Raw genomic sequence first — 21,210 nt, forward strand, 5'->3', positions numbered from 1 at the left:
GATTTAATTTGAGATTTACAAACTGGCAATAAGTACAGAACGAGCTTTCTGTTTGTTTATTTTATGAGTTGTTTTTCTTTAATATTCTGTTGAAATGATAAATATCTTGATACGAAGCAAAGTTAAGTTGAACATACCGGCATTTGCAGCAATCTGTTCGCGAACAAAAATGGTAATTATTGCATGCTTATTCTTAATGAAAAATTTATATGTGCATCAAAATTTCTTCTATTATTTCCAATTAAAAATTGATAAAGCTTTCGTTTTTTGGTTAATTTTCTGACACTTGTTGCTAGAACATTTTATATGTTATTCAGTTAGATGATATAAAATTTTCCCAGATTCATGATAATTAATTTTTTTGTAAATTTCTGTTTCTCATTTCTATGATAATTAATTGCGTTATTCGCTTGAAAGAGAATTTCATTCTGAAAAATGGAAAAGCGTGTAATAAAAATTTACAAATTATCAATAGCTAAAAACCTTTTATGAGATTTATGGTTTTTAAACTACCTCAATTTAATATCAAAAATCCCGTAAGAAAAACAAATATTATTATTTATCCAGTAGTGTAAAATTTTGTACATATTTCTAATTTTTTTAGAGAAGCAATGTCTATGTTTATTTTAGGATAATTTTCATCATTAAAAACATTTTACTTTTTATATAAATTAAGTAGTTTATATGGTTTCGCTTTATTAGAGCTAATTTTTTTTATAAGTCTTGGAAAAGAAAACTAAAATTATGAAGATTAATTAAAAACTAGGTCGAGACATAGTTAATATTATAGTAGTTGATAGTTTTTCATATTTAGGTTGCATTCTCATTATCAAAAGTGGAATAGATGAAAATGTTTTCAATGAATTAAATAAATCGCAAGTGGGATTTTCATTTTTAAATAGGTTTGAAAATGCGAAAAATGTATTAAATCATTTAAAAATCAATATATTTAATTACAATGTTATAACTTACTTTCTTTTGGGGAGAGGGATTGTACAAATACTTAAAAATAAATATCCAAATATTTAAAAAATAAATATGTCTGAAATTCTTTATCATTAAATGGTTTGATAATATATAAATTAAACTCTGTTTAATATTTGTAAGCAAAGATGAGTTACTTAGCAAATAAAAAAAGAGAAAGTGGATGCAGATTGGACATGTATCAAGAAAAAAAAGTTAAAGTGAGACAGGATTTGGATTATTTTCCTCAAGGTAGATAGAAAAAGAAAAGCCGGAGATAATTTGACATAGAGATATTTAGTTTGAAATCAAAGATATCGGCAGAAATTAGAATGACAAAAACGCATTGTCAAAAATCTGGTTAAGTAGAGACACTACATATGCAAGGAGAAAAATGAGAAACCACCCTTTTATGCAAATTTTTATCATCTACATAATAAAATTTAAAACAGTAAAATTGAGTCGAGGAAAAGTTAAAGTAAATTATTAAGTTTCAAATGCTGATATTTCTTTTTTAAAATATAAAAATGGAAATAAATTTTAGAAATATTTGTTTCTATTCAGTAAATATCATGTAAACTCCATGTCTTTTCCAATTACTTAATGAAGTAACTCTTTAATTAATTACTTAAAATGTTTGGTAACTGCTTGTGCAGGCTGATAAAATTAACTGTCTCATTGCTTGCATGCAGTGGGGAAGTAATGCTGCAATAATTTGTTTACATTATGGTATTTTAAAAGTATTTTCCAGTGTTTGAAACTTTGTGGTTTATTCTAGGTTTACCTGAACTCAATTTAAAAAAAATAAATTAAAATACCAATGAAGGTGAAACAGAATTTACCATGAAAAGTGTCTCCCATGGTTTAGCATCCTCTTACGAAGTAGTTAATAGCAGGATATTGTTCTTTGACTATAATAAAGGGTTGCTACGGGTGACTAAAAATGCAAAAAGTGCTGTCTTATAAAATTCTAAATTTAAATAAACGAAATTAAAATTAACAACTTTTTAAAGAATAAGTTTTTCAGTTAACTATTGAAAGTGAATGCAAAAAATGTTTGCGTATGAGCAACATGAAATGTAAGTAATGGTGGTTTGATTGATTCAAGAGATGATAAATCAATAAAAGTGAATAGAGTTTCTACCACTGTGGCATCTCTGTTATATGAAAAAAGACCAATGTTACTTATATTTTCTTACTGAAGTACACTTCTTTTTATTCTTCAAAAGTTAATAAATATCATAAATTTTTTAAGAAAAGATAGATATTGTTTTGATAAACATGGAATATAAAAGCACATTATCATTATATAGAATATAAAAGATATAATTAGTCGGTAGATTGTTGTAATTGGTACATAAGTGATGAGTTTCTTGTCCTCCAATATTCTTGTCTTCTAATATTCCTGGATGGTGCTTGTATTTATTTAATATACTATATTGAAATAGTTTTTGTAAATTTTTAAATTTCAAGAAAATGTGGCTTCTTGAAATTCAAAGAGATAATTTTTTAAACTTGATTCTCTATTTACAAAATATATAACAAGTCTATATATTTAGAAATAATTAATCTATAAAAATAATAATACTGAGGATGTATATTTTTTCTACTGAATAACTTATAAAATTAAAAAAAAATGAAAATTTTAAATGATTTAAAGATTTTAAATGGTTTCTAGCTCTAAAGATATGAATTTTTCTGATGCAAATTTTTATGTTTGTTAAAAATGTTTAACTTCATCAAAATTATTTTCTTTAACTAAATAATCTAAGAAACCAGTAAAGATCACTTTTCCCAATGATTTAATTAAGTAATTTTTTAAGAAAATTTTTGGTAACTTGTACATGTTTAATTTACTACAACCCTATGCTCGCACACAAATGTATTAGTTAAATCTTAATTAAAAAAGATTTGTTACATAAATACATAGAGAAGTTTAATTTTATAAACTATTTTTCTTCACATGAGTAATTCAGATGTAACGCATGCTAAACACATTTTTGAAATAAAATTAGTTAAATATTTCACTTTACTAAGTTTTTTCTTAGTTTTCATGGGAACATGCTCTTGTTTAATTTTTTTTCTTAATATTTAAATTTTTTAAAAGAAAATTCTTCTCAACGTATTTTGTATGCATACATGCTATCTCACTTTCACCACCTATTTACCATACTTCACAAAAAAGAAAAGCAAATATTTGCATTTTGTTTTTATCAATGATAATATATTTCAATTTTAGGTTTTCTTTTAAAAGTTTTTAAAAAACACTTTTAAATACGAGAAATAAAAAACAACAAATAATATTTTTTGGTTAGCTAAGCTCAACCAAAAAGTCGCTAAGAAAATGTAGATCTCCACCAACTTTTTTTCAAAATTTTATTTACTTATTTTTTTAAATGCAAAAAACGTACCAATAAGTATCTATTTTTTAATTACTGTTATTATTTGCTATTCTCATACTTTCTTTTAATACAGTTTTATGGTATGCTATATTTGGAAATTTTATTATGTACAATTATCCTGTATCATGTTATTACGCTAGAAAGAAAAAACTGAAGAAAATAGTTCTCTAGCAACTAGCAACCAGAATTAATTAAAAAAAAAATTATTTTTGATGCATTATGTTTTTTACTATAAATTATCCAAATATGTTTTATAAATTATCCAAATAACTTTTTAAATGTGCTTTGGAATCGCTTATTTTGTGTAGTTTAATAACATTTCTCACATATTTAACCCTTTGTTAAGTATTTACATAGTTGTCCTGTTGGTATGAATTTTTATTTTGCTGGGCGAACATATGGGGACTGGAAAGTAATGTCGTTTCGGCGCATTAAATATTCGTTAATTCTAAAAATCGATTCACTTTTTTCCATCCATTTTGATTTATTTTCGATTCGGCATTGAATGGTTGTTGCTAACGAGGATGAATACATTATCGATTAAAAATAAAATTTTGATAACAAATATCAAATGCACCAAAACGACATTACTTTCCTTTCCTCCTAATATGTAGGATAAAGATTAAAAAAAACAATTAGGTAAAAATATACTTGAGGGTGCCCCTTGGCGAGTTATGTTTGACGCCATTTCTGTTTGCGCGGAACACCGTGGTAACAGGAATGGCGGCCAAAATATAATTATATTTCAATAAAACATTGGAAAATTTCAACAACACATCGACCAAAACTTTATAAAATTGCAATGAACCCAATAAAATGCATTTTGAATCGAAACAAAAATTAATGGAGTAAGCACAGAAAGAAAAGGAAAAAAACAACTCTCTTCTTCATTAAGCTTGAATATCCTCAGGCACAGAATTCTCTAATAGCAGTTAGATACTGTCTAAATTTATCACGAATGGAATCTGTGTACCTCCATCGCCACATAAATTCGGCGAAATACGAATCGAAAATGGCGTCTGTGGTACCGGACTGGCGGTGACATTTTTTTCTAAAATCCCTTTTTATGACAGCCCACATACCTTCGATCTTATCGACCAGAAGCAAAAGTAACCTTACCAGTCGGTATCCAACGTAGAACTAACCAGTGTTGCCAGAACTTAAGATTTAAAAGTAGCGAATGGGAGTTCCAAAAGTAGCGGATTCGAACATTTTGTAGCCCAAATATATATATATATATATATATATATATATATATATATATATATATATATATATATATATATATATATATATATATATATATTAACAAAATTAATATCACAGCATAAATAAAGTGTAAAGTTTGCCATGTTTTGAGTGCTCTAATTTATTTGGCTATATTTCTGTAAAACAGCGCCGTTTGCCGGAAAACACTAAAGTTATAGTAACATTGGATAGCTCGTTTTTTTCAAGCTTTTTTATGTGTAAAAATCAGTAGGAACTGTCTTCGATATTTTAATGTTGGTGCGGTCTTTGAGCTGCATAAGAATACTAAGAGGTTTCGATCTCAGCTCGCTTCGTTCCCCAACCTCAAGAACCTTAATTACTCGCACATAAAAATGTTCTCACTAGCTAATTTTTTTTTAATAAAAATTATCTCGCGTTTCGAGGAAATTAAAAATAAGACCTAACTAGGACCCAAACTCCAACAAGAAATTCAGAAAAGTTCAACTTCATGGGCCTACATCTGTGTGTATTTAAAAATAAAGGGCAAAAAATCTTTTTTTGATAAGCAAAATAATTTATTTGATCATTTCTGCTCTGAAGTTCGAAACAATACAAAGTACAAACATTCAGCTCGCAGATGAGAAATATGACTTTGCTTTTCTTTGTAACAGCATCAATAATTGTTTCAAACTCGATTGAGAATAGTTTTGATAGTAATTTAGTGAACAAATGAATATTTTGATTTGGGCCTCGTATGAAACAGTATTTTAAAGCGTCTACGAAGCAACAAATATTTTTAACTAATTTTTTTTTCATTTATAGTAGCCGTAACATCTGTTGCAAAGTTTAAAAAAAAACAATGATAAAAAGATAGATTTGCACTAAATGCTCGTAAATATTTTCTTTTCTCGCAGCTCGCTTAGTTGCTGTGCTTACTTTACTTGCACAGTGAAACATGTTAAGTTGACCATCTCTATAAGTTAATCACCCATCTAAGATTTTGATGATCAAGTGCAAAACTGGTAAAAACAATTTATTATCATTTTTATAAGATGACTTCTCTTATAAAACCATCAAATTGTAGTTCCACTTCTGATCAGTTTACGCTAGTTTCACTGTAGTAGCTTTAATAATTTTCTAAACTCCTTTTATAACACACAGCATATACATTACCGTGTTTATCATTTAAAGTAATTATCTTTCCTAGTTATTTTGTAATTACTATAAATGTTTCGAAAGGTTTAAAATGTTGACATTTTCGAATTAAAAAAATTTTCGTTATTCAATTTTCCTGATCCCTAAGTGCATTATGTTTCAATTAACTTAGTTATTTTTATTCATAATTTCATTGTTATAGTTAATTGTTTGTTATAATTATAAGTTTGTTATATTTGTTATAGTTATAATTTTATTTATAATTTGAAATTTCATAGTATATATTTTTGTTTGAAAAACAAAATCCATCTTTTGCGTTTCATCGTCATCATTGGGTGGGCCTTGGCCTTCTATGAAATATTTCTTCATGTCGTTCTCCCTGATGCCAATTCTGATTATCATTTGCGTTTGGTAATACGAATTTTATTTTAATATGATAACTATCCAAAACTTCATTTTTATTTGTTTCATTTATTTATTGCATATTTGGCAAAATGAGGTGAAAAATAATAACTGTAACCATAGCAATACATATTATAGCTTATTTTTAAAAAAAATAATTTCATCATTTACAACGGGCAAATCTAAGCTCTAGAGAGACATAAAATTTTTCCTATTTTTCGTGCAACTGTGAATAGATGGTGATTTACAAAAGTGAAATGAATTCACAAAAAAGCATTTAACAGTACGATATTTTTTGGAAACTCATTGTCATTCACAACTATTTTCATTCATCAGGTTTAATGACTTTGGATTTAATTTTTCTGAGTTTCAAAGCGAGTAACGTGATTTTTTTTCTCCAGAAGATAAACGATTAATAATAGTTGGAGTTAAAAAACATTTTCCCCATCATACTCTCCGTGCATTTTTCCATATATATCTTTGCGATTTCCCGAGTCTACGATTTGAAACATAAACATGGAAAGATTATAGACTCCATCAGTAAAACATATCAATAAGAATCCAAAACTGAAGCGAGAACGTTTTCAACAGCAACAAAAATGTCCTTTTTAAAAATGGTAAAGAAGCTGCAAACTTTCAGAATCATTTTATAATGGGAAGGGAAAAAATTAAAATATATATATATATTTCAGTAAGGAAAAAAAGTAGCGCATATTTAAGATTTGTAGCGTTCGAAAAATAATAAGTAGCCCAAAAAGTAGCAAGTAGCGAAAATTCAATTTTCAGTAGCGGGGACTTTTAAAAGTAGCCCAATCCGCTACTTGTAGCCCAATCTGGCAACACTGGAACTAACGGACCTCTGAAATACCGCTGAACATTTAAAAATAACGCTAAAATCTAAACCAATCAGAATCACGATTGGGTTTGAGCATCGCCCAGCTTGGCGATCATAACTTAGCGAGAATCAAGGGTAATAAGAATTGAAAAGAAATTATAATTTCTTCTCATAACTAAATCATATTTTAAAAAGAATCATGTTTTTTTACATCCCAGCTTATTATTTAAAAATGCCTTTGGAACTGTACATGATGCATACAGCTAAGTACTTTTTTTTAAATCTTATGTTGCTTAACTTGTTGGTCGTTAAAAAGCATGTGCAGTAAAAAAATGTACGAAAATATGTTTTGTGATCAAATGAAAGAAGTAAAACTTTTTCTTCTTCTCTCGATAAGTTTATTTAAAGTTACAGAAATGCACCTTTTAAAGGAAATCTGTCATGTCATCATGAGGTTTAACTTTCCTCTTTTTGATGTTGTTTCAAATTTCAACCGTAGTTGTGATTCGTTAAATTTCGGATTTCAGTTCGAATGCAAATTTTTAAGAATTTGGAGCTGTTAGAAACAATGATATTTATTTTTTAATAGGAAAAAAGAACGCTTAATGAATAGGAAATAAAAAATATGATGAAAAATATGACTCTTAACTTCTATTCTATGAAGAAACCTTTTTTCAAAATCTTTACTAAATTATTATATAAATCCGAGATATTATCTAGATATACTGTTTTTTTGTTGTTGTTGCTATTATTTACTTTTTTAGCTTTTAAAATTACTTAACTAACTCTTATGATCAACATTGCTGCTTTGGCATGCATTTTTATTTTTTATTAAATTTATTTATTTTTCAAAAAAATATTTTTTTTAAAGTTGTAACCATAGTTTCTAAAAAGTATATCCAGTTATTGGTATGTCATTCTGAAACTATTATTACATAAAAATGACTTTTCTCGTGCTTTGCTTTAACATCAAAATCTGATTAAAGCGGTCTTAATTCCTCGAAATATATTTTTAACTGTGCTTTCAATGCTGCGCATAGTTTCAACTACAACTTTTGAGTTTGAATGAAAAAAAGAATGCGGATAAAGAAAATCTTGAAAAAGCACCTTAATGTCTTTACTCAATCCCGTTGGGATTATTTTGAACTTGTGACCTTCAGGGATGATTAGATAAATGGTGTTCATATCTTAACTTACATCAAGAAAATTTCATTTCTGGAAGTGCTAGTGAACGATTTACGTCTTCGTAATTTGGTAAGTTTTGACAACACTATACTAATTCATGATTTTGTTCTGATTTTGAGATGTATGGTCAGTATTGAAATGTACCACGTTTTAAATGGTAACTTAATGCTGTTTTTGTTCTGCTGAAGCCAAACAAAATTGCTTTCCGTATTAAATACTTTTACGGAAAGTGTTAGGATATATTTATGAATATTTTTTATTTCAAATGTGTTAATATCCCCATTGAAGCATAACTGTTTAATGGTGATATTATTCTTCCTAAAAATAATGGCACATTTTTGAATCAAAAATATAGTTTTACAATAATATAGACATAGTTTGTTATAGTTACAAAAGTTAGTATAGTTAGTTATAGTTACAAAAGTTAGTATAGTTAGTTATAGTTACAAAAATATAGTTATAGTTTGAATCAAAAATATAGTTATAACAGCGGAATGTTAATATTATTAAGTTTGATTTATTTTTATTATAAATTACATTGATTATGTTAATGATTTTTTTTTTCTCAGTGAATAATTTTTAGTTTTGACAGTAAATTATTTTGCAATTTAAAAAAAATAAATAAAAGATTTGTTGGCTTTTTTTACTAGCATTAACAATTTTATTCAAAAATGACTATTTCTTTTCGAAATATCGTTTACGTTTTGATTAACTGAATTTTCGTATACGCATTATAGTAATTAAGGAATGGCGCAAAATTTTATATTGAATTTATAAATTAGATTTAATTATGACTAGGGGAAAAAACATAAACGCCAGAGATATGCTGTAAACTAATGATGTAAAATAATCTGGCAAACACTCCCGCCATTTTTGCAATGCGTCAAGCTAATTAGAAAAATCTCCAATATTTTCTAATTAGACCTGACTCTTTTTAGGCTAATTGCAGTGAGCCTACGTACCTTTTGGTTAATAATTAAATATATCATTCATTTCTCCATTAATTTAGGTTGTTTGCTATAATACTAAAGTAGTGAAGGCGTATTGTAATTAGCCTTATTAAAGTAGGTCTATTAAGTGAGCAAACTTAGACGGATAGAGTTATTCTTTACACACTTCATAATTAGCGTTAAGGTATGTTAGTTGATTGCACTGAGCTTAAAAAATTTCAGACGTAAGATACTGAAGATTATCTTAATCAGCCTAGTGAATTGCAAAATGAGGGAAACTTTTGAAAATACCGGATTTTCTAATTAGCCTACGGCACAGATACTAGACAAAAGCAATTGAACATGGCAATTAAATAATTTTATCCATTGTAATATTTAACAAGAAATGAATACCAAATATACATCAGTTCCATGAGGTAATGCTTTTTTCTCAGTCAGAGCTGTGAATTGCGTGGATAAATGATATTTTCTGTTTGTCCATAGCCCAGGTGTTCCCAAATAAACGAATATTCGTCATGTTTTATTTTAACACTCTTGAAGGCTCAGCATTTCTCTGAAATATTACACCAGCAGAAAGTAAGGCGAGATATTTTCCGAACAATTGAGTTCTTTATCAGGTGATTAGTTGTTTTTTTCCTTTAAAGTTTTTTTTTTTTTAAAAGCTAAGTTTTTTTTTTTGTTGAAATATTTATTTTAAGAAGCATTAGATTTAAATAAATTGCTGTTTGCGTTCCTAGTAAACGAAAGCTTTAACTATTTTAACAGTTAATCTGGTTCTGTTAATTCTTTCTCTTATACATGTTTGTTATTTATTTGTTTTAATGTTATTTATTTTTATGAATTAAATTAACAGAAATTTTTAGTAATGTAATTTTTGTGTAAAATTTTTATTGACGTACTTTATAGACACAAATTTTGCTACATACAAGTCATGTCCAATTTTTAAATTAATATTCCCTGCCTGACTGTGTCATGGATTGATTCTGAAGATGGTGCAACGAAAAAACAACATCCTTTAGTTTGTCCCGTTGAAAACTCGTAAAAAGGTCATTGAAATCAAAAGATTCAATATGTGTAATGGAAATATTATTAATAAAGTTAATTACGAGTTTTTTATTTTTAATAATCCTCGTAAATTCTAAATCATGCATAGAATTAAATAGAATGTTTAAGTATTTTGAAAATAGTTTACCTGTTTTATTCATATGGGTATTAGTACCACAAGTGATAAAAATCGAAAATCGTAATCTAAGGTAGTTTAATGTTGTTCTTTTAATCTTACAAATTTTTATTTATAGCAAGAATTTTCTTGACAGTAATATTATAGTTATCAGAACATGATTTTTAAGTTTGAGATTTGGAAAGTACGTTGTCTAATGGATGGTGTTTTCTACACTAGGGAAGTACGTTGTCTAATGGATGGTGTTTTCTACACTAGGGAACGCTGCAAGCTCGGGACTGCCTAAATTTCCGGGTTACTGTTTCAGTTGTATTTTAAAGCCATTTGGCATCATTGTGTTTTGAGATTCTTGCAAACAATGTATTTGATTACTTATTACTTATGTTTACAATGCTAACAATACTTGTGTTTACAATACTAAAGGTGTTAACACTAACGTAAGAAGGTGCACAGCTTGCAACACGAACAAACAGTAATAAACAAATGGAAAAAGGCCAAATCAAGACTGCCAAAAAAGCGAGTTATTCAAAATCTAGCAACCATGTCACCTTTTTTAATAATAAATAACAAAATAACTAAAACACATTTTCACTCCAAACTCCCCAGAATTACATAATAAAATTAATATCTTATGAAAGACGGCAGATTTGAGCTCAGATTATCTAATTTATTTCTTTTATTGAAAACAAAATTATCCGTTTGAAAACATCGCCTATCAGAATAACATGTAGTAAGCAGCTGCAAACTTTTTAACCGGAACTAGAGTAGGTCCCGAGCTCGAGATTGTTATTGTTTACATTTCTACTGAAAACACCATCCATAGGTTTAGATACTATAAAAGGAAAAGATGGATTTTCGCCAGAAAATATGTGTGTGCTACTTGGAGCTTTTACACATGCATTGGATTTGCCTAAGGTTCAATACAGAGACTGGTTCAAGCTACGATAATCATACACTTTTCTGATTTTGAACCCCCCCCCCCCAAAAAAAAACCATCCTATTGTTGAAAAACTTCTAAGAAATGAAAAAGAAATTAAGGTAAATTATATGTGCTATAGATTTTGTATATTTTAGAAAGTTTCTAAAATTTAAAATGAAACTTACTATCTAAATAGAGTAAAGTAATATTGATTAAGTTACTTTTAATCACATCCTTCTTTTGTATCTTGGAGATATTTAAACATAGTTTAGCCAGAGGCAAGAAATGAATTAGTGATTTTTTCAAAAATAGAAGGCACACGAAAAAGAGGAAGGTCCACACGTTTGTTGCTTCTGTTGAGAGAGATCTTAGGCATCTGGGAGTCAAACGATGGCAATCCATTGCTCCTGATAGCTTCAAAATGGAGTAAGCTCATGGAAACAGCCTTGGCCAGTGAAAGGCTGTAGTGCTGAAGAATAAAAAAAATATTGTTTTAGTTACTTGTAATCACACACTCATTTTTAAAACTTTCTTGCATCATGGAGATATTTAAAAGAGTTTCATTCTTTTAGATCTCAGTAGGTTTAAGTTTCTCCTGAGGCAAGATGATATAGATTTAAGCTATTGTCAGTGCATATTTTTTTATGAATCGCAAGGCAAACGTTCTATTTTTGTAGATCATTCTTGATATAGTGAGTGAATAAAGGAAGAAAAAAAAATATGTGAGAAGAGAAAAGAAGTGAATTACTAAATATTCGAAATGAATTACTAATATTATGAAGTAAATTACTAAATATTCAGTTTGTAAATCAACTCGTAAGTTCATAAACCTATAATTTGTGGTTGTGTGTCCGGTGATAATCATTGTTTAGAAATATATTTACCATAAATATTATAAGGTTTTAACATTTTCATTCAATGAATGTATTTTATGTTTTCTTTCTTTTCAGTCATCGGCTCAGAAAATGAAGCTATCTGAAGAAGACAGGACAAACAAGTTGTCACCTTTACTAAACGCTGGATGGTCTATGTTAGACAAAAGAGATGCCATTCACAAAGAATTTGTGTTTAAAAACTTCAACGAGGTTAATAATGCTTTTTAATTATTGTGTTTAGTGCACAAATAAGCAGAATTTTATATTGCTTAAATTTCTGAAATTTAAAAAATTCAGCTTTTTAATTTTTGTTTTATGTTTGGACCATGCATACATTTTATAAATTGTTCATAGAAATTTTTCCTTTTTTGATTGATTCAGAACTAGACCGCGTTTTAATATAAACTGTAGATGATACCATTTTTACATATTTTTTCACATTAAATCATTGTTGTTTACTACTTCATAGCTCTCATTATTTATAGAAAGGAGTTTATTGCAAGTGACTCATTAATTAATGATTTATTTCGGTTTGTTAAATAAATTAAATATGATTGTTGTGAACTAAATAACAGTCGTTGGCGTTACTTAAGTTATCCGAAACCACGTGTTTATTTTAAAATTAAAGAAAAAAGAAAGATTATGTACGAAAAAGTAAAGTTAATTTAAAAATGTTAATAATTTGTTAAAGAGAATATTATCTGAAAAAAACTTCATAATATAATTGACGCTAATGAGGCTTAATTAATTTGAATAAATGTATTTTTATTTTATATCTGTAACCGTTGTTGAACAGCCGACCCAACTTTGGGTTTATGACTTCGAATGTTCAACTCTGTAGCCTTATAATTTTGAATCCAATCCAGAAGACAAGGAAACTCTTTGATCAAGTAATGAGAAAAATTTTCCCTTTAAGGAGAACTTTTTGATAGAACTAACTGGTATTGATGTTACATGGAAAGAAAAAACACGAAAACCTCACTCGATTAGCCTAACGGCATGGACCCTCTAACCTATGATCCATCTTCCGGATCAATCAGTTTTCGCTGATTTTCGAGCGCGGGTCACCTCATTGGGAGGCGAGTGCTCTGTCCCCTAAGCCCCCATGACTCTGATAAATGTATTTATTAAAATAAAAAAAAGTGCACCATGTACTAAAAATCAAAATTAATAGAGAAAAAGTGCTTTTTCTTTTAGGGGACTGTAGAAAATCGTCATACTGTTATTGACGTTTACGTTGGCTCAGGGGATAAAACGTTCGCCTCCCAATGAAGTGACTGGTTGGAACGAGTTTTGCTCCCTTCTTGCCCGATCACAGTGATGACGTAAAAATAAGCTCAGAGCTGTCGGTTCATAGGTTAGAATCCCCCACTCGTTTGATGGTTTTCGTGATTTTTCTCTCCTCACAGCGCGAGGGCGGCTTTGTTACATCAAAAAGTGCGCTGTCGCTTGATCAAAGATTTCCCTTGTCTTCTGAGTTGAGTTCAAAATTTCAAAGCTACGAAATTGAACATGGATAGTCATAAACTCATAATTAGGTGGGCTGCTCAACACTGGTTATGAAATAAAATAAAATGAAATGATGCTTAATTAATTTTGGTAATTGGTTCTGCTTTAATTTGTAAAGAATATGTGGGTACAAAGATTACTGTATAAGTATATATTTAATACCTTTTAAAACTGCATCAATATTTTTTTCTTATTCTGCAGTCTTTAACAATGCCGTCATAAACATTGTGGTAAGAGGTTTCTTATGGCCCTCGGAACGGATAAGTACCGGAAAAAACTGTCCTCTTAAGTTGGCCACGAGCAACAGCATCATACAAATAAAACTAAGCTTAATCTTCATTTTGATGGGACTTGAAACATTTTTTGCTTAATCAAATGGCGAAAAGCCTCGGTGTGGAACATCAAGTGATAAATATAAAATAAATACGGGAAAGGACCTCAAATAAAAATAAGTAAAACTAAATACGCTGAAGGACATCAAATAATAATAAGTAAAAATTAAGAAATAAATATTGAGATAATATTAGCTTCAATGATTGGCTAGGTCTTTCAATTAGTGTATGATTTCGTAAGTGTTGTTCTGTTTTTCAGTACTGATTTATTGATTGTATACTTCAAAGACAAACTGTATATATTCAGCTTGTTTTATATAAAATTTATTTAATGTGTTACAAGAATTTTTTTTACACTGAAGAGCCATTACATTATGACCACCCTCCATCTATAACAATGGGCTCGCCCAGGTTGTCATGGTTTCTCGCCCAGGAAATGTTTTAATGGGGCACACTAGGACCCATAATCCTCATAGAACAATCCCTGACGCCTGTAAGCTACTTGAACATAGTTGCAGACCAGGTTCACCCATTCATGGCAATAGTTTTTCCTGCGGGGGATGGTGTTTACCAACAGGATAATGCACCATGTCATAAGGGTCGAATCGTCGAGGAACATTGCAGTGACTTTCAAGTCATGTCTTGGCCCCCAAATTCACCTGACCTTAATCCAATAGAGCATTTGTAGTCCTACTTGGAAAACCAAATTCGTACTGCCACGCTACCCCCTCGCAATATGAGGGAATTGCAGGACCAGTTGGTGAGCTCTTGATACCAGATACCTCAGACTACCTATCAGCACTTTGTGGAATCAATGCCACGGCGGGTGCTAGCAGTTTTGAGGGCTAAAGATGGTCCTACATGTTATTAGCAGGGTGGTCATAATGTAATGGCTCTTCGGTGTAAATTTTTTAAGAAAGCAGATGAAAAGTCGGCGGTTTTTTAATCTCAATAACGTTATCAGACAAGCGACCAATAACAATAACATCGACTTTTTATCTGCTTTCTTTAACAATTTCATATTAGGAATATTTGTAAGACATTTCATCACATCTGTAACACATCATAATATTAGGAATATTTGTAACACATTTTAAAATAAACTTTATATAAAATAAATGTAATACCGGGAAAATAAACTGACACTATATCAAATAGATTCTTATAGGTTGCGCGCAATATCTTATTTCTTACTTATAAAAAAGTTTTTTTTTTTTTTAAATCCTTTTATTTCATACTTTTTCGTCTTAGGATTCGTTAGGTCTTTAAAAAAATTGCACGTCACTTGTTTGCAAATTTTTTCCCCATGTTTGTAAATTTAGTACTGATCGTAAATCTCGATTTAAAATTAGACGTATTTGTATTGCATATAACTGGAGAGTTAACTATCTATTAAATTAAAATATTAAGTAACGTGACAGAAAAGTTGATATCGTAGGAATTAATACTTTCCTGAGATTCGATGTAAATTTTAAATGGAGTATAAATCGAAGTCAAAGTTGGAGTCGAGCTCTCTGGAAACTCCGGAGTCGGAGTTTGATTGAACCATTTCATGTACCGACTCCACAACTAATAAACGATATGAAATTATGCAAAAAAAAGAAGAAAAAAACTGAAATACATCATCACCAAAATTAATAAAGCAAAATTATGTTCTTTTTTATGTTTATTGCCCTTCGTGATGACTTTACGCATGCAGTAGACTGTGAAAGCAAAAAAAAAAAAACTTTAAAAATAAATAAAACGAAAGATTCCATTTAAAGATTAAAGTGATTTTTCTGAAAGTGAAAACAAAAATTGTGTATGCTCGTAGGCTGCTTTAAAAATATATCTGAAATATTTCCAAATTAGGTAACGTCTCCAGTTGAGATACATTAAATTTAGTTATCTGTTGTCTTACAACAATATTACAGTTTTTTGGTACCTTTTTTTATTTTCAACTATATGTATAAATGTTACAGACGTAGCTTATCTTTTGAAAGTATTTATTGACATTCAAGATTGGTTAATTCGATTTGTTTTCTTTCTGTTCAGGCGTTTGGATTTATGACTCGCATTGCGATGCAAGCAGAGAAGATGGACCACCATCCTGAGTGGTTTAACGTGTACAATAAAGTCCAGATAACATTAAGTAGCCATGACGTAAGTGGATTATCGGATAGGGATGTCCGACTAGCGAACTTTATTGAGAAAGCCGCTGAATTCGTCAAAGTCAAATGAAGACGGATTACGGAATCATGATTGATTTTCTCAGTGTCAAATTTATGGGGTCATTGCTTATAAATGTGCCTTGTTTGGAAAAAAACAAACAAATAAACATTTAATTTCGAATGATGACATTTCTTCTAGCTTTAAATGTTGCATTGCTTTAAGTGTAAAAGAATTAAATCAAAGCTGCATTCAGGGACTTATTAAGTGTGTTACTTACTTAGTTACACAAAGTCTATATTTCAAATGCTAAATGTCAAGTTTTTTTTTTCTTACATTGATTTTATAACAAAAATGCTTTTTTTCATCGAAATTCCTAAATTTCGAGGGTATTTTATTTCTTATTATTGTACTTCCATTTGTATTTGGAAGAATTTACTAATGACATGCATTAATTGCATTAAATTTAACAATTTGTGCACGTTTTTTACCTTATGAATATGAATATTTATGAGTAATTAAACTGAAAAAGTCATAGATTTTTCATATAAAATATTTGCAACATTTTAATGTGGCAATGCTTTAGGTGTAAGTGAAATAAGAATTAAATTGATCTAGAAAGGCTTAAAATAATTAAATAATCTATTGTTGCTCTGTTTGCATACTTTTTGATTGTTATTTTAAATTTAACAATGAAATCAGAAATTAGTCTGTAAAAATATGTTGTTGTTTTTTAAAAACTTTTTTGTAGCATTTCTTTTGATGTAAAGGAATACTTAAGTAACAAAACTAAAATATGGTCGTTTCGTTCAGTGAAATTTATAACTTTTTTTAAATATTAGAACGAAAAAAAAAACTGCTATCTTTGGAATAATGTAAAATTTTTATTTAATTAAATATAATATATTCATCAAAAACTTTTTTAACAATTTTTTTATTGTCTTTTAAGCAAAATTGCTTTGCTTTAATTTATTTTTTATTCTTGATTTATTCTAGGGAATATTTGGATAATTAACTGAGTATATCAAAAAGTAAATGAACTACATGGCAACAACGTTATTAATTTCAGGATTTCAAAGTTTTTTCTCTAAAAAATTGGCATATTTCAAACTTTCTTTCTAAATGATCATATTCTTTCTAAATGAAATCAAATGGAATTATTTTTTTTTGCATTAGGCCGAGCGATTTACTATTTTAAATACTTTTTTGGTTGTTTTTCTAATATTGATTCTGATAAATTTTAAAACGCTAGAAATAAGGAGGACTCAAATTATTATTAATGTTTATAAAAATATGTCTGCAGTAACGGTACGTTACAACCTGTGGTACTTGCTTTGTCAATGTGCAGCCCTTCCAAGCAAAAATTAATTGAAAAAAACTACATTATTAGGTAATTAAATACCACGAAGAAGCTTTTTCTTTGATTAAGTTAGTTTAAATATACTTTGAAAAATAAGCAAAATAAAACACTGAAGTAATAAACTTAAAATTTCATTGTGTAGTGGTACCAATTCGTTTAAAAAGACTTAAGTCTTTTTACTGCTTTTTAAAAGCGTGTGTAAGACAATTATTTAATAAAATCTTAGAGATATTTAAATTTTAAGTAATTGATATGCGGTAAAAAAATAATAAAATTACTGTAATTTTTTTCCTTAATAAAGGTAAAGCTTCAAAACATCGAATATTTTTATTTCCAAAATATTATACCAATATACTTGTGTCGTATAATTTTGAAGACGTATATTCATATTGTTCTTATTACACTGAGAAATAATTTAGTTACCATTAAGTGACACAAAAACAGTATTCATTGCCCGACCCTCTTCTGAAAAGATGAGTGTCACAATGAATGCAGTTTTTGTATCATTGTGATTTTGTATCAGCATGTGCATCCTAGTCTGCATCATTGTTAAATATTGATGTTACTCGCATACTTTGTTATAGTATGTTTCCTAGATTTTACATGTTTGTTAGGCGTGAAAAGTAAAAACAAATAGCTTTTGTATGCTGTATCTAAATACAGGACGTTAGATTAAATACAAGATTACTTATACAGAATTACCTAAATACAGGATTACTAAATTAGATTGACAGTTTTAAAAAATAAAAAAATAAAACGGTAAAAATTAAAAAAAAATCAAAACAACAATTCATTTTAATTCTTCCCCCAAGAGTTTCTGTTTTCAACTCAAAGATTTTTCATTAGGTGGTACAGCGAGTTGTTCTACCGTTTGTTTCATTGTGATTTGATGCAAGCAAATTTCTTCCTCTGAATACAACACGAGAATGTGGACATTTTGAAAATATAGTAATGTTTTTATTTATTGAAAGATTTCGAAAAAGTGTGATGTGATTTTCAATTGCTTTTATTCGTTTTACAGGTTTTCTTTTTGCCGCGCGATCTGACGAAACAATGTTAAACTGAAAAAAGAAACTCTGGGAAAAAAATTTATACTCTGTCACATAAATTTTCTGCTGGAGTTGTTTCCCCCCCCCCCTAATTATACATTTACAAAAACCAAAGCTTAATTTTGTACGCTCTTTATAAATTAAATGTGAGCTTAATATATTTTTTCATGCAATGATAAGTCACTATATTTAATGATCATAAAATAAATAAATACCATTCCACGTAGATTGATGTATGAATGCTGAAAATTCCATATTTTTTCCTTATAGGTATTGATATTTTATATGTTAAGTTGAGGGGTGTAAGAACTTGGTAAGTTCAAATTGTTGTTGCTTGTCATTTGAAATAAAAAAAGGGACATTTATTTTTTGCAGTTCTTTCCACTTTATTTACTTTAATAAAGATAACTAGATAATCCTCTAATCAAAGTAGCTATACTGAAAACTGTCAAAAAAGCATTTTTTTTTCTTTGGAAATATTTGACTTACCTGGTTTTTAATCCAAGGCCCCTCTGTTACTGTTTTTTAAACATATGTTTGGAGCTTTAATAAATGTTTAAAATTTAATTGTGCCAAGATGATAATTGTTTTATTTGCTGCTCAATAAAGTAAACCGAATATACTGTGTTATGACTTTTTCATATTTTCATTTTTTTGTGTAATAAATATTATAAACTTAATATATTTCTCTCCATTAAAAAGGAATGCTATAATGTAAAATATATTAGGAATATAGAAAGGAAATTAAAGAATATTAAGGAAATATATATAAACGAATTATAAAGAGAATATTATAATAAAAGATAAGAAATCTGTGAAAGATGTGTTTCTGTGAAAGATGTGTGCTGATAACGTGAAATTTTTTTTAATAGTACTATTAATGAGAACAATGTAGTAAAAGAATTTATCTATTGTTCTGCTGTTTTGCAAATCTATGTGAAAATATAATCTGGTTGTAGAAATATGCATGGTGTTTTTGTTTCTGGCATTTACTTGAATATTTGAATCATTATCTTTCGGAAACTAAAAACGCGCTTCAATAACCAACAAATCGTCTTCAAATTTTTTAATGAATTATGGAAAGAAATATACGATTGAATAATGATTGGTTTAACATGATCATTATAAGAGTGGTGTAACGGTGGTCATAGATAATAACTTTCTTTTTGTGGTTATTCATGTTATTTTGATGCATAGCTTAGCAGTTTCTTTTAAGCATTACACTAAAAAAGTGTGATTCTACCGAAATTTTTGCAAATTTTTTTTAATTATCTTATGTACATTTCTGAATCACTTTCTAAATACAAAGTAAAATAAAGAATGAAAAATCTAAATATTTGCAAATGTTTTCGATTATCTTATGTACTCGCGAAACATTTTCTAAATGCAAAGTAAAATAAAGAATAAAAAATTTAAATGGTTGTAAATGTTTTCGATTATCTTATGTACTCGTGAAACATTTTCTAAATTCAAAGTAAAATAAAGAATAAAACATTTAAATGGTTGTAAATGTTTTCGATTATCTTATGTACTCGTGAAACATTTTCTAAATGCAAAGTAAAATAGAATAAAAAATTTAAATGTTCGCAAATTTTTTCGATTATCTTATGTACTCGTGAAGCATTTTCTAAATGCAAAGTAAAATAAAGAATAAAAAATATAAATGGTTGTAAATGTTTTCGATTATCTTATGTACTCGCGAAACATTTTCTAAATGCAAAGTAAAATAAAGAATAAAAAATTTAAATGGTTGTAAATGTTTTCGATTATCTTATGTACTCGTGAAACATTTTCTAAATGCAAAGTAAAATAAAGAATAAAACATTTAAATGGTTGTAAATGTTTTCGATTATCTTATGTACTCGTGAAACATTTTCTAAATGCAAAGTAAAATAGAATAAAAAATTTAAATGTTCGCAAATTTTTTCGATTATCTTATGTACCCGTGAAACATTTTCTAAATGCAAAGTAAAATAAAGAATAAAAAATTTAAATGTTTGCAAATGTTTTTAATTATCTTATGTACTTACGAATCATTTGTCTAAATACAAAGTATAATAAAGAATGAAAAATTTAAATGTTTGCAAATGTTTTCGATTATCTTATGTACTCGTGAAACATTTTCTAAATGCTAAGTAAAATAAGGAATAAAAATTTAAATGTTTGCAAATGTTTTCGATTATCTTATGTACTCGTGAAACATTTTCTAAATGCAAAGTAAAATAAAGAATAAATAATTTAAATGTTTGCAAATGTTTTCGATTATCTTATGTACTCGTGAAACATTTTCTAAATGCAAAGTAAAATAAAGAATAAAAAATTTAAATGTTCGTAAATGTGTTTGATTATCTTACTTACTTGTAAAACATTTTCTAAATAAAGTAAAATAAAAAATCCAAATGTTCGCACTTAAAACAATAAAACCATAAAATGAAAAAAAAAAATGAAATGTTGTCTTATATTAGTTGTTGTAACTGATAGTGGACAGGGTTTTAATTTTTTCTGAGTAAGGGGTATTTTTTAATTAGACATGCATTAGAATTTTTACTGGCTCATTTTCGAGTTTGTAATGATGGAATCTTTCAATCGAGATTTTGGCCCTTTTTTTAACTAGCTAGAGCACACAAATCTCCATAAAAACCAATAATTTGTAACACAAAATTGTTACAGCAAAATTTTTTCAGAGTATTATAGCCTCTCCTAATAAAACTCTCAAGTTCTTTTTGAAGCTTTGTGG

At 28.2% G+C, this 21,210-nt stretch overlaps 1 protein-coding gene across 1 annotated transcript; it reads left to right on the top strand.

The window, feature by feature from the left end:
* The first annotated feature begins 34 nt into the window (after nucleotides 1–34).
* LOC107456236 (putative pterin-4-alpha-carbinolamine dehydratase) lies at nucleotides 35–19,096 on the top strand. Its single transcript, XM_016074057.3, has 3 exons — nucleotides 35–172; nucleotides 12,151–12,285; nucleotides 15,951–19,096. Exons 1-3 carry the CDS (start codon nucleotides 95–97, stop codon nucleotides 16,134–16,136), a joined length of 399 nt encoding a protein of 132 aa, XP_015929543.3. The 5' UTR covers nucleotides 35–94; the 3' UTR covers nucleotides 16,137–19,096.
* The last annotated feature ends 2,114 nt before the right edge of the window (nucleotides 19,097–21,210 follow it).

The sequence above is a fragment of the Parasteatoda tepidariorum genome, chromosome 8 (assembly GCF_982258835.1).
Source record: "Parasteatoda tepidariorum strain Cologne lab strain chromosome 8, Ptep-v5.0, whole genome shotgun sequence".
In the NCBI taxonomy this organism is placed as follows: Eukaryota; Metazoa; Arthropoda; class Arachnida; order Araneae; family Theridiidae; genus Parasteatoda; species Parasteatoda tepidariorum.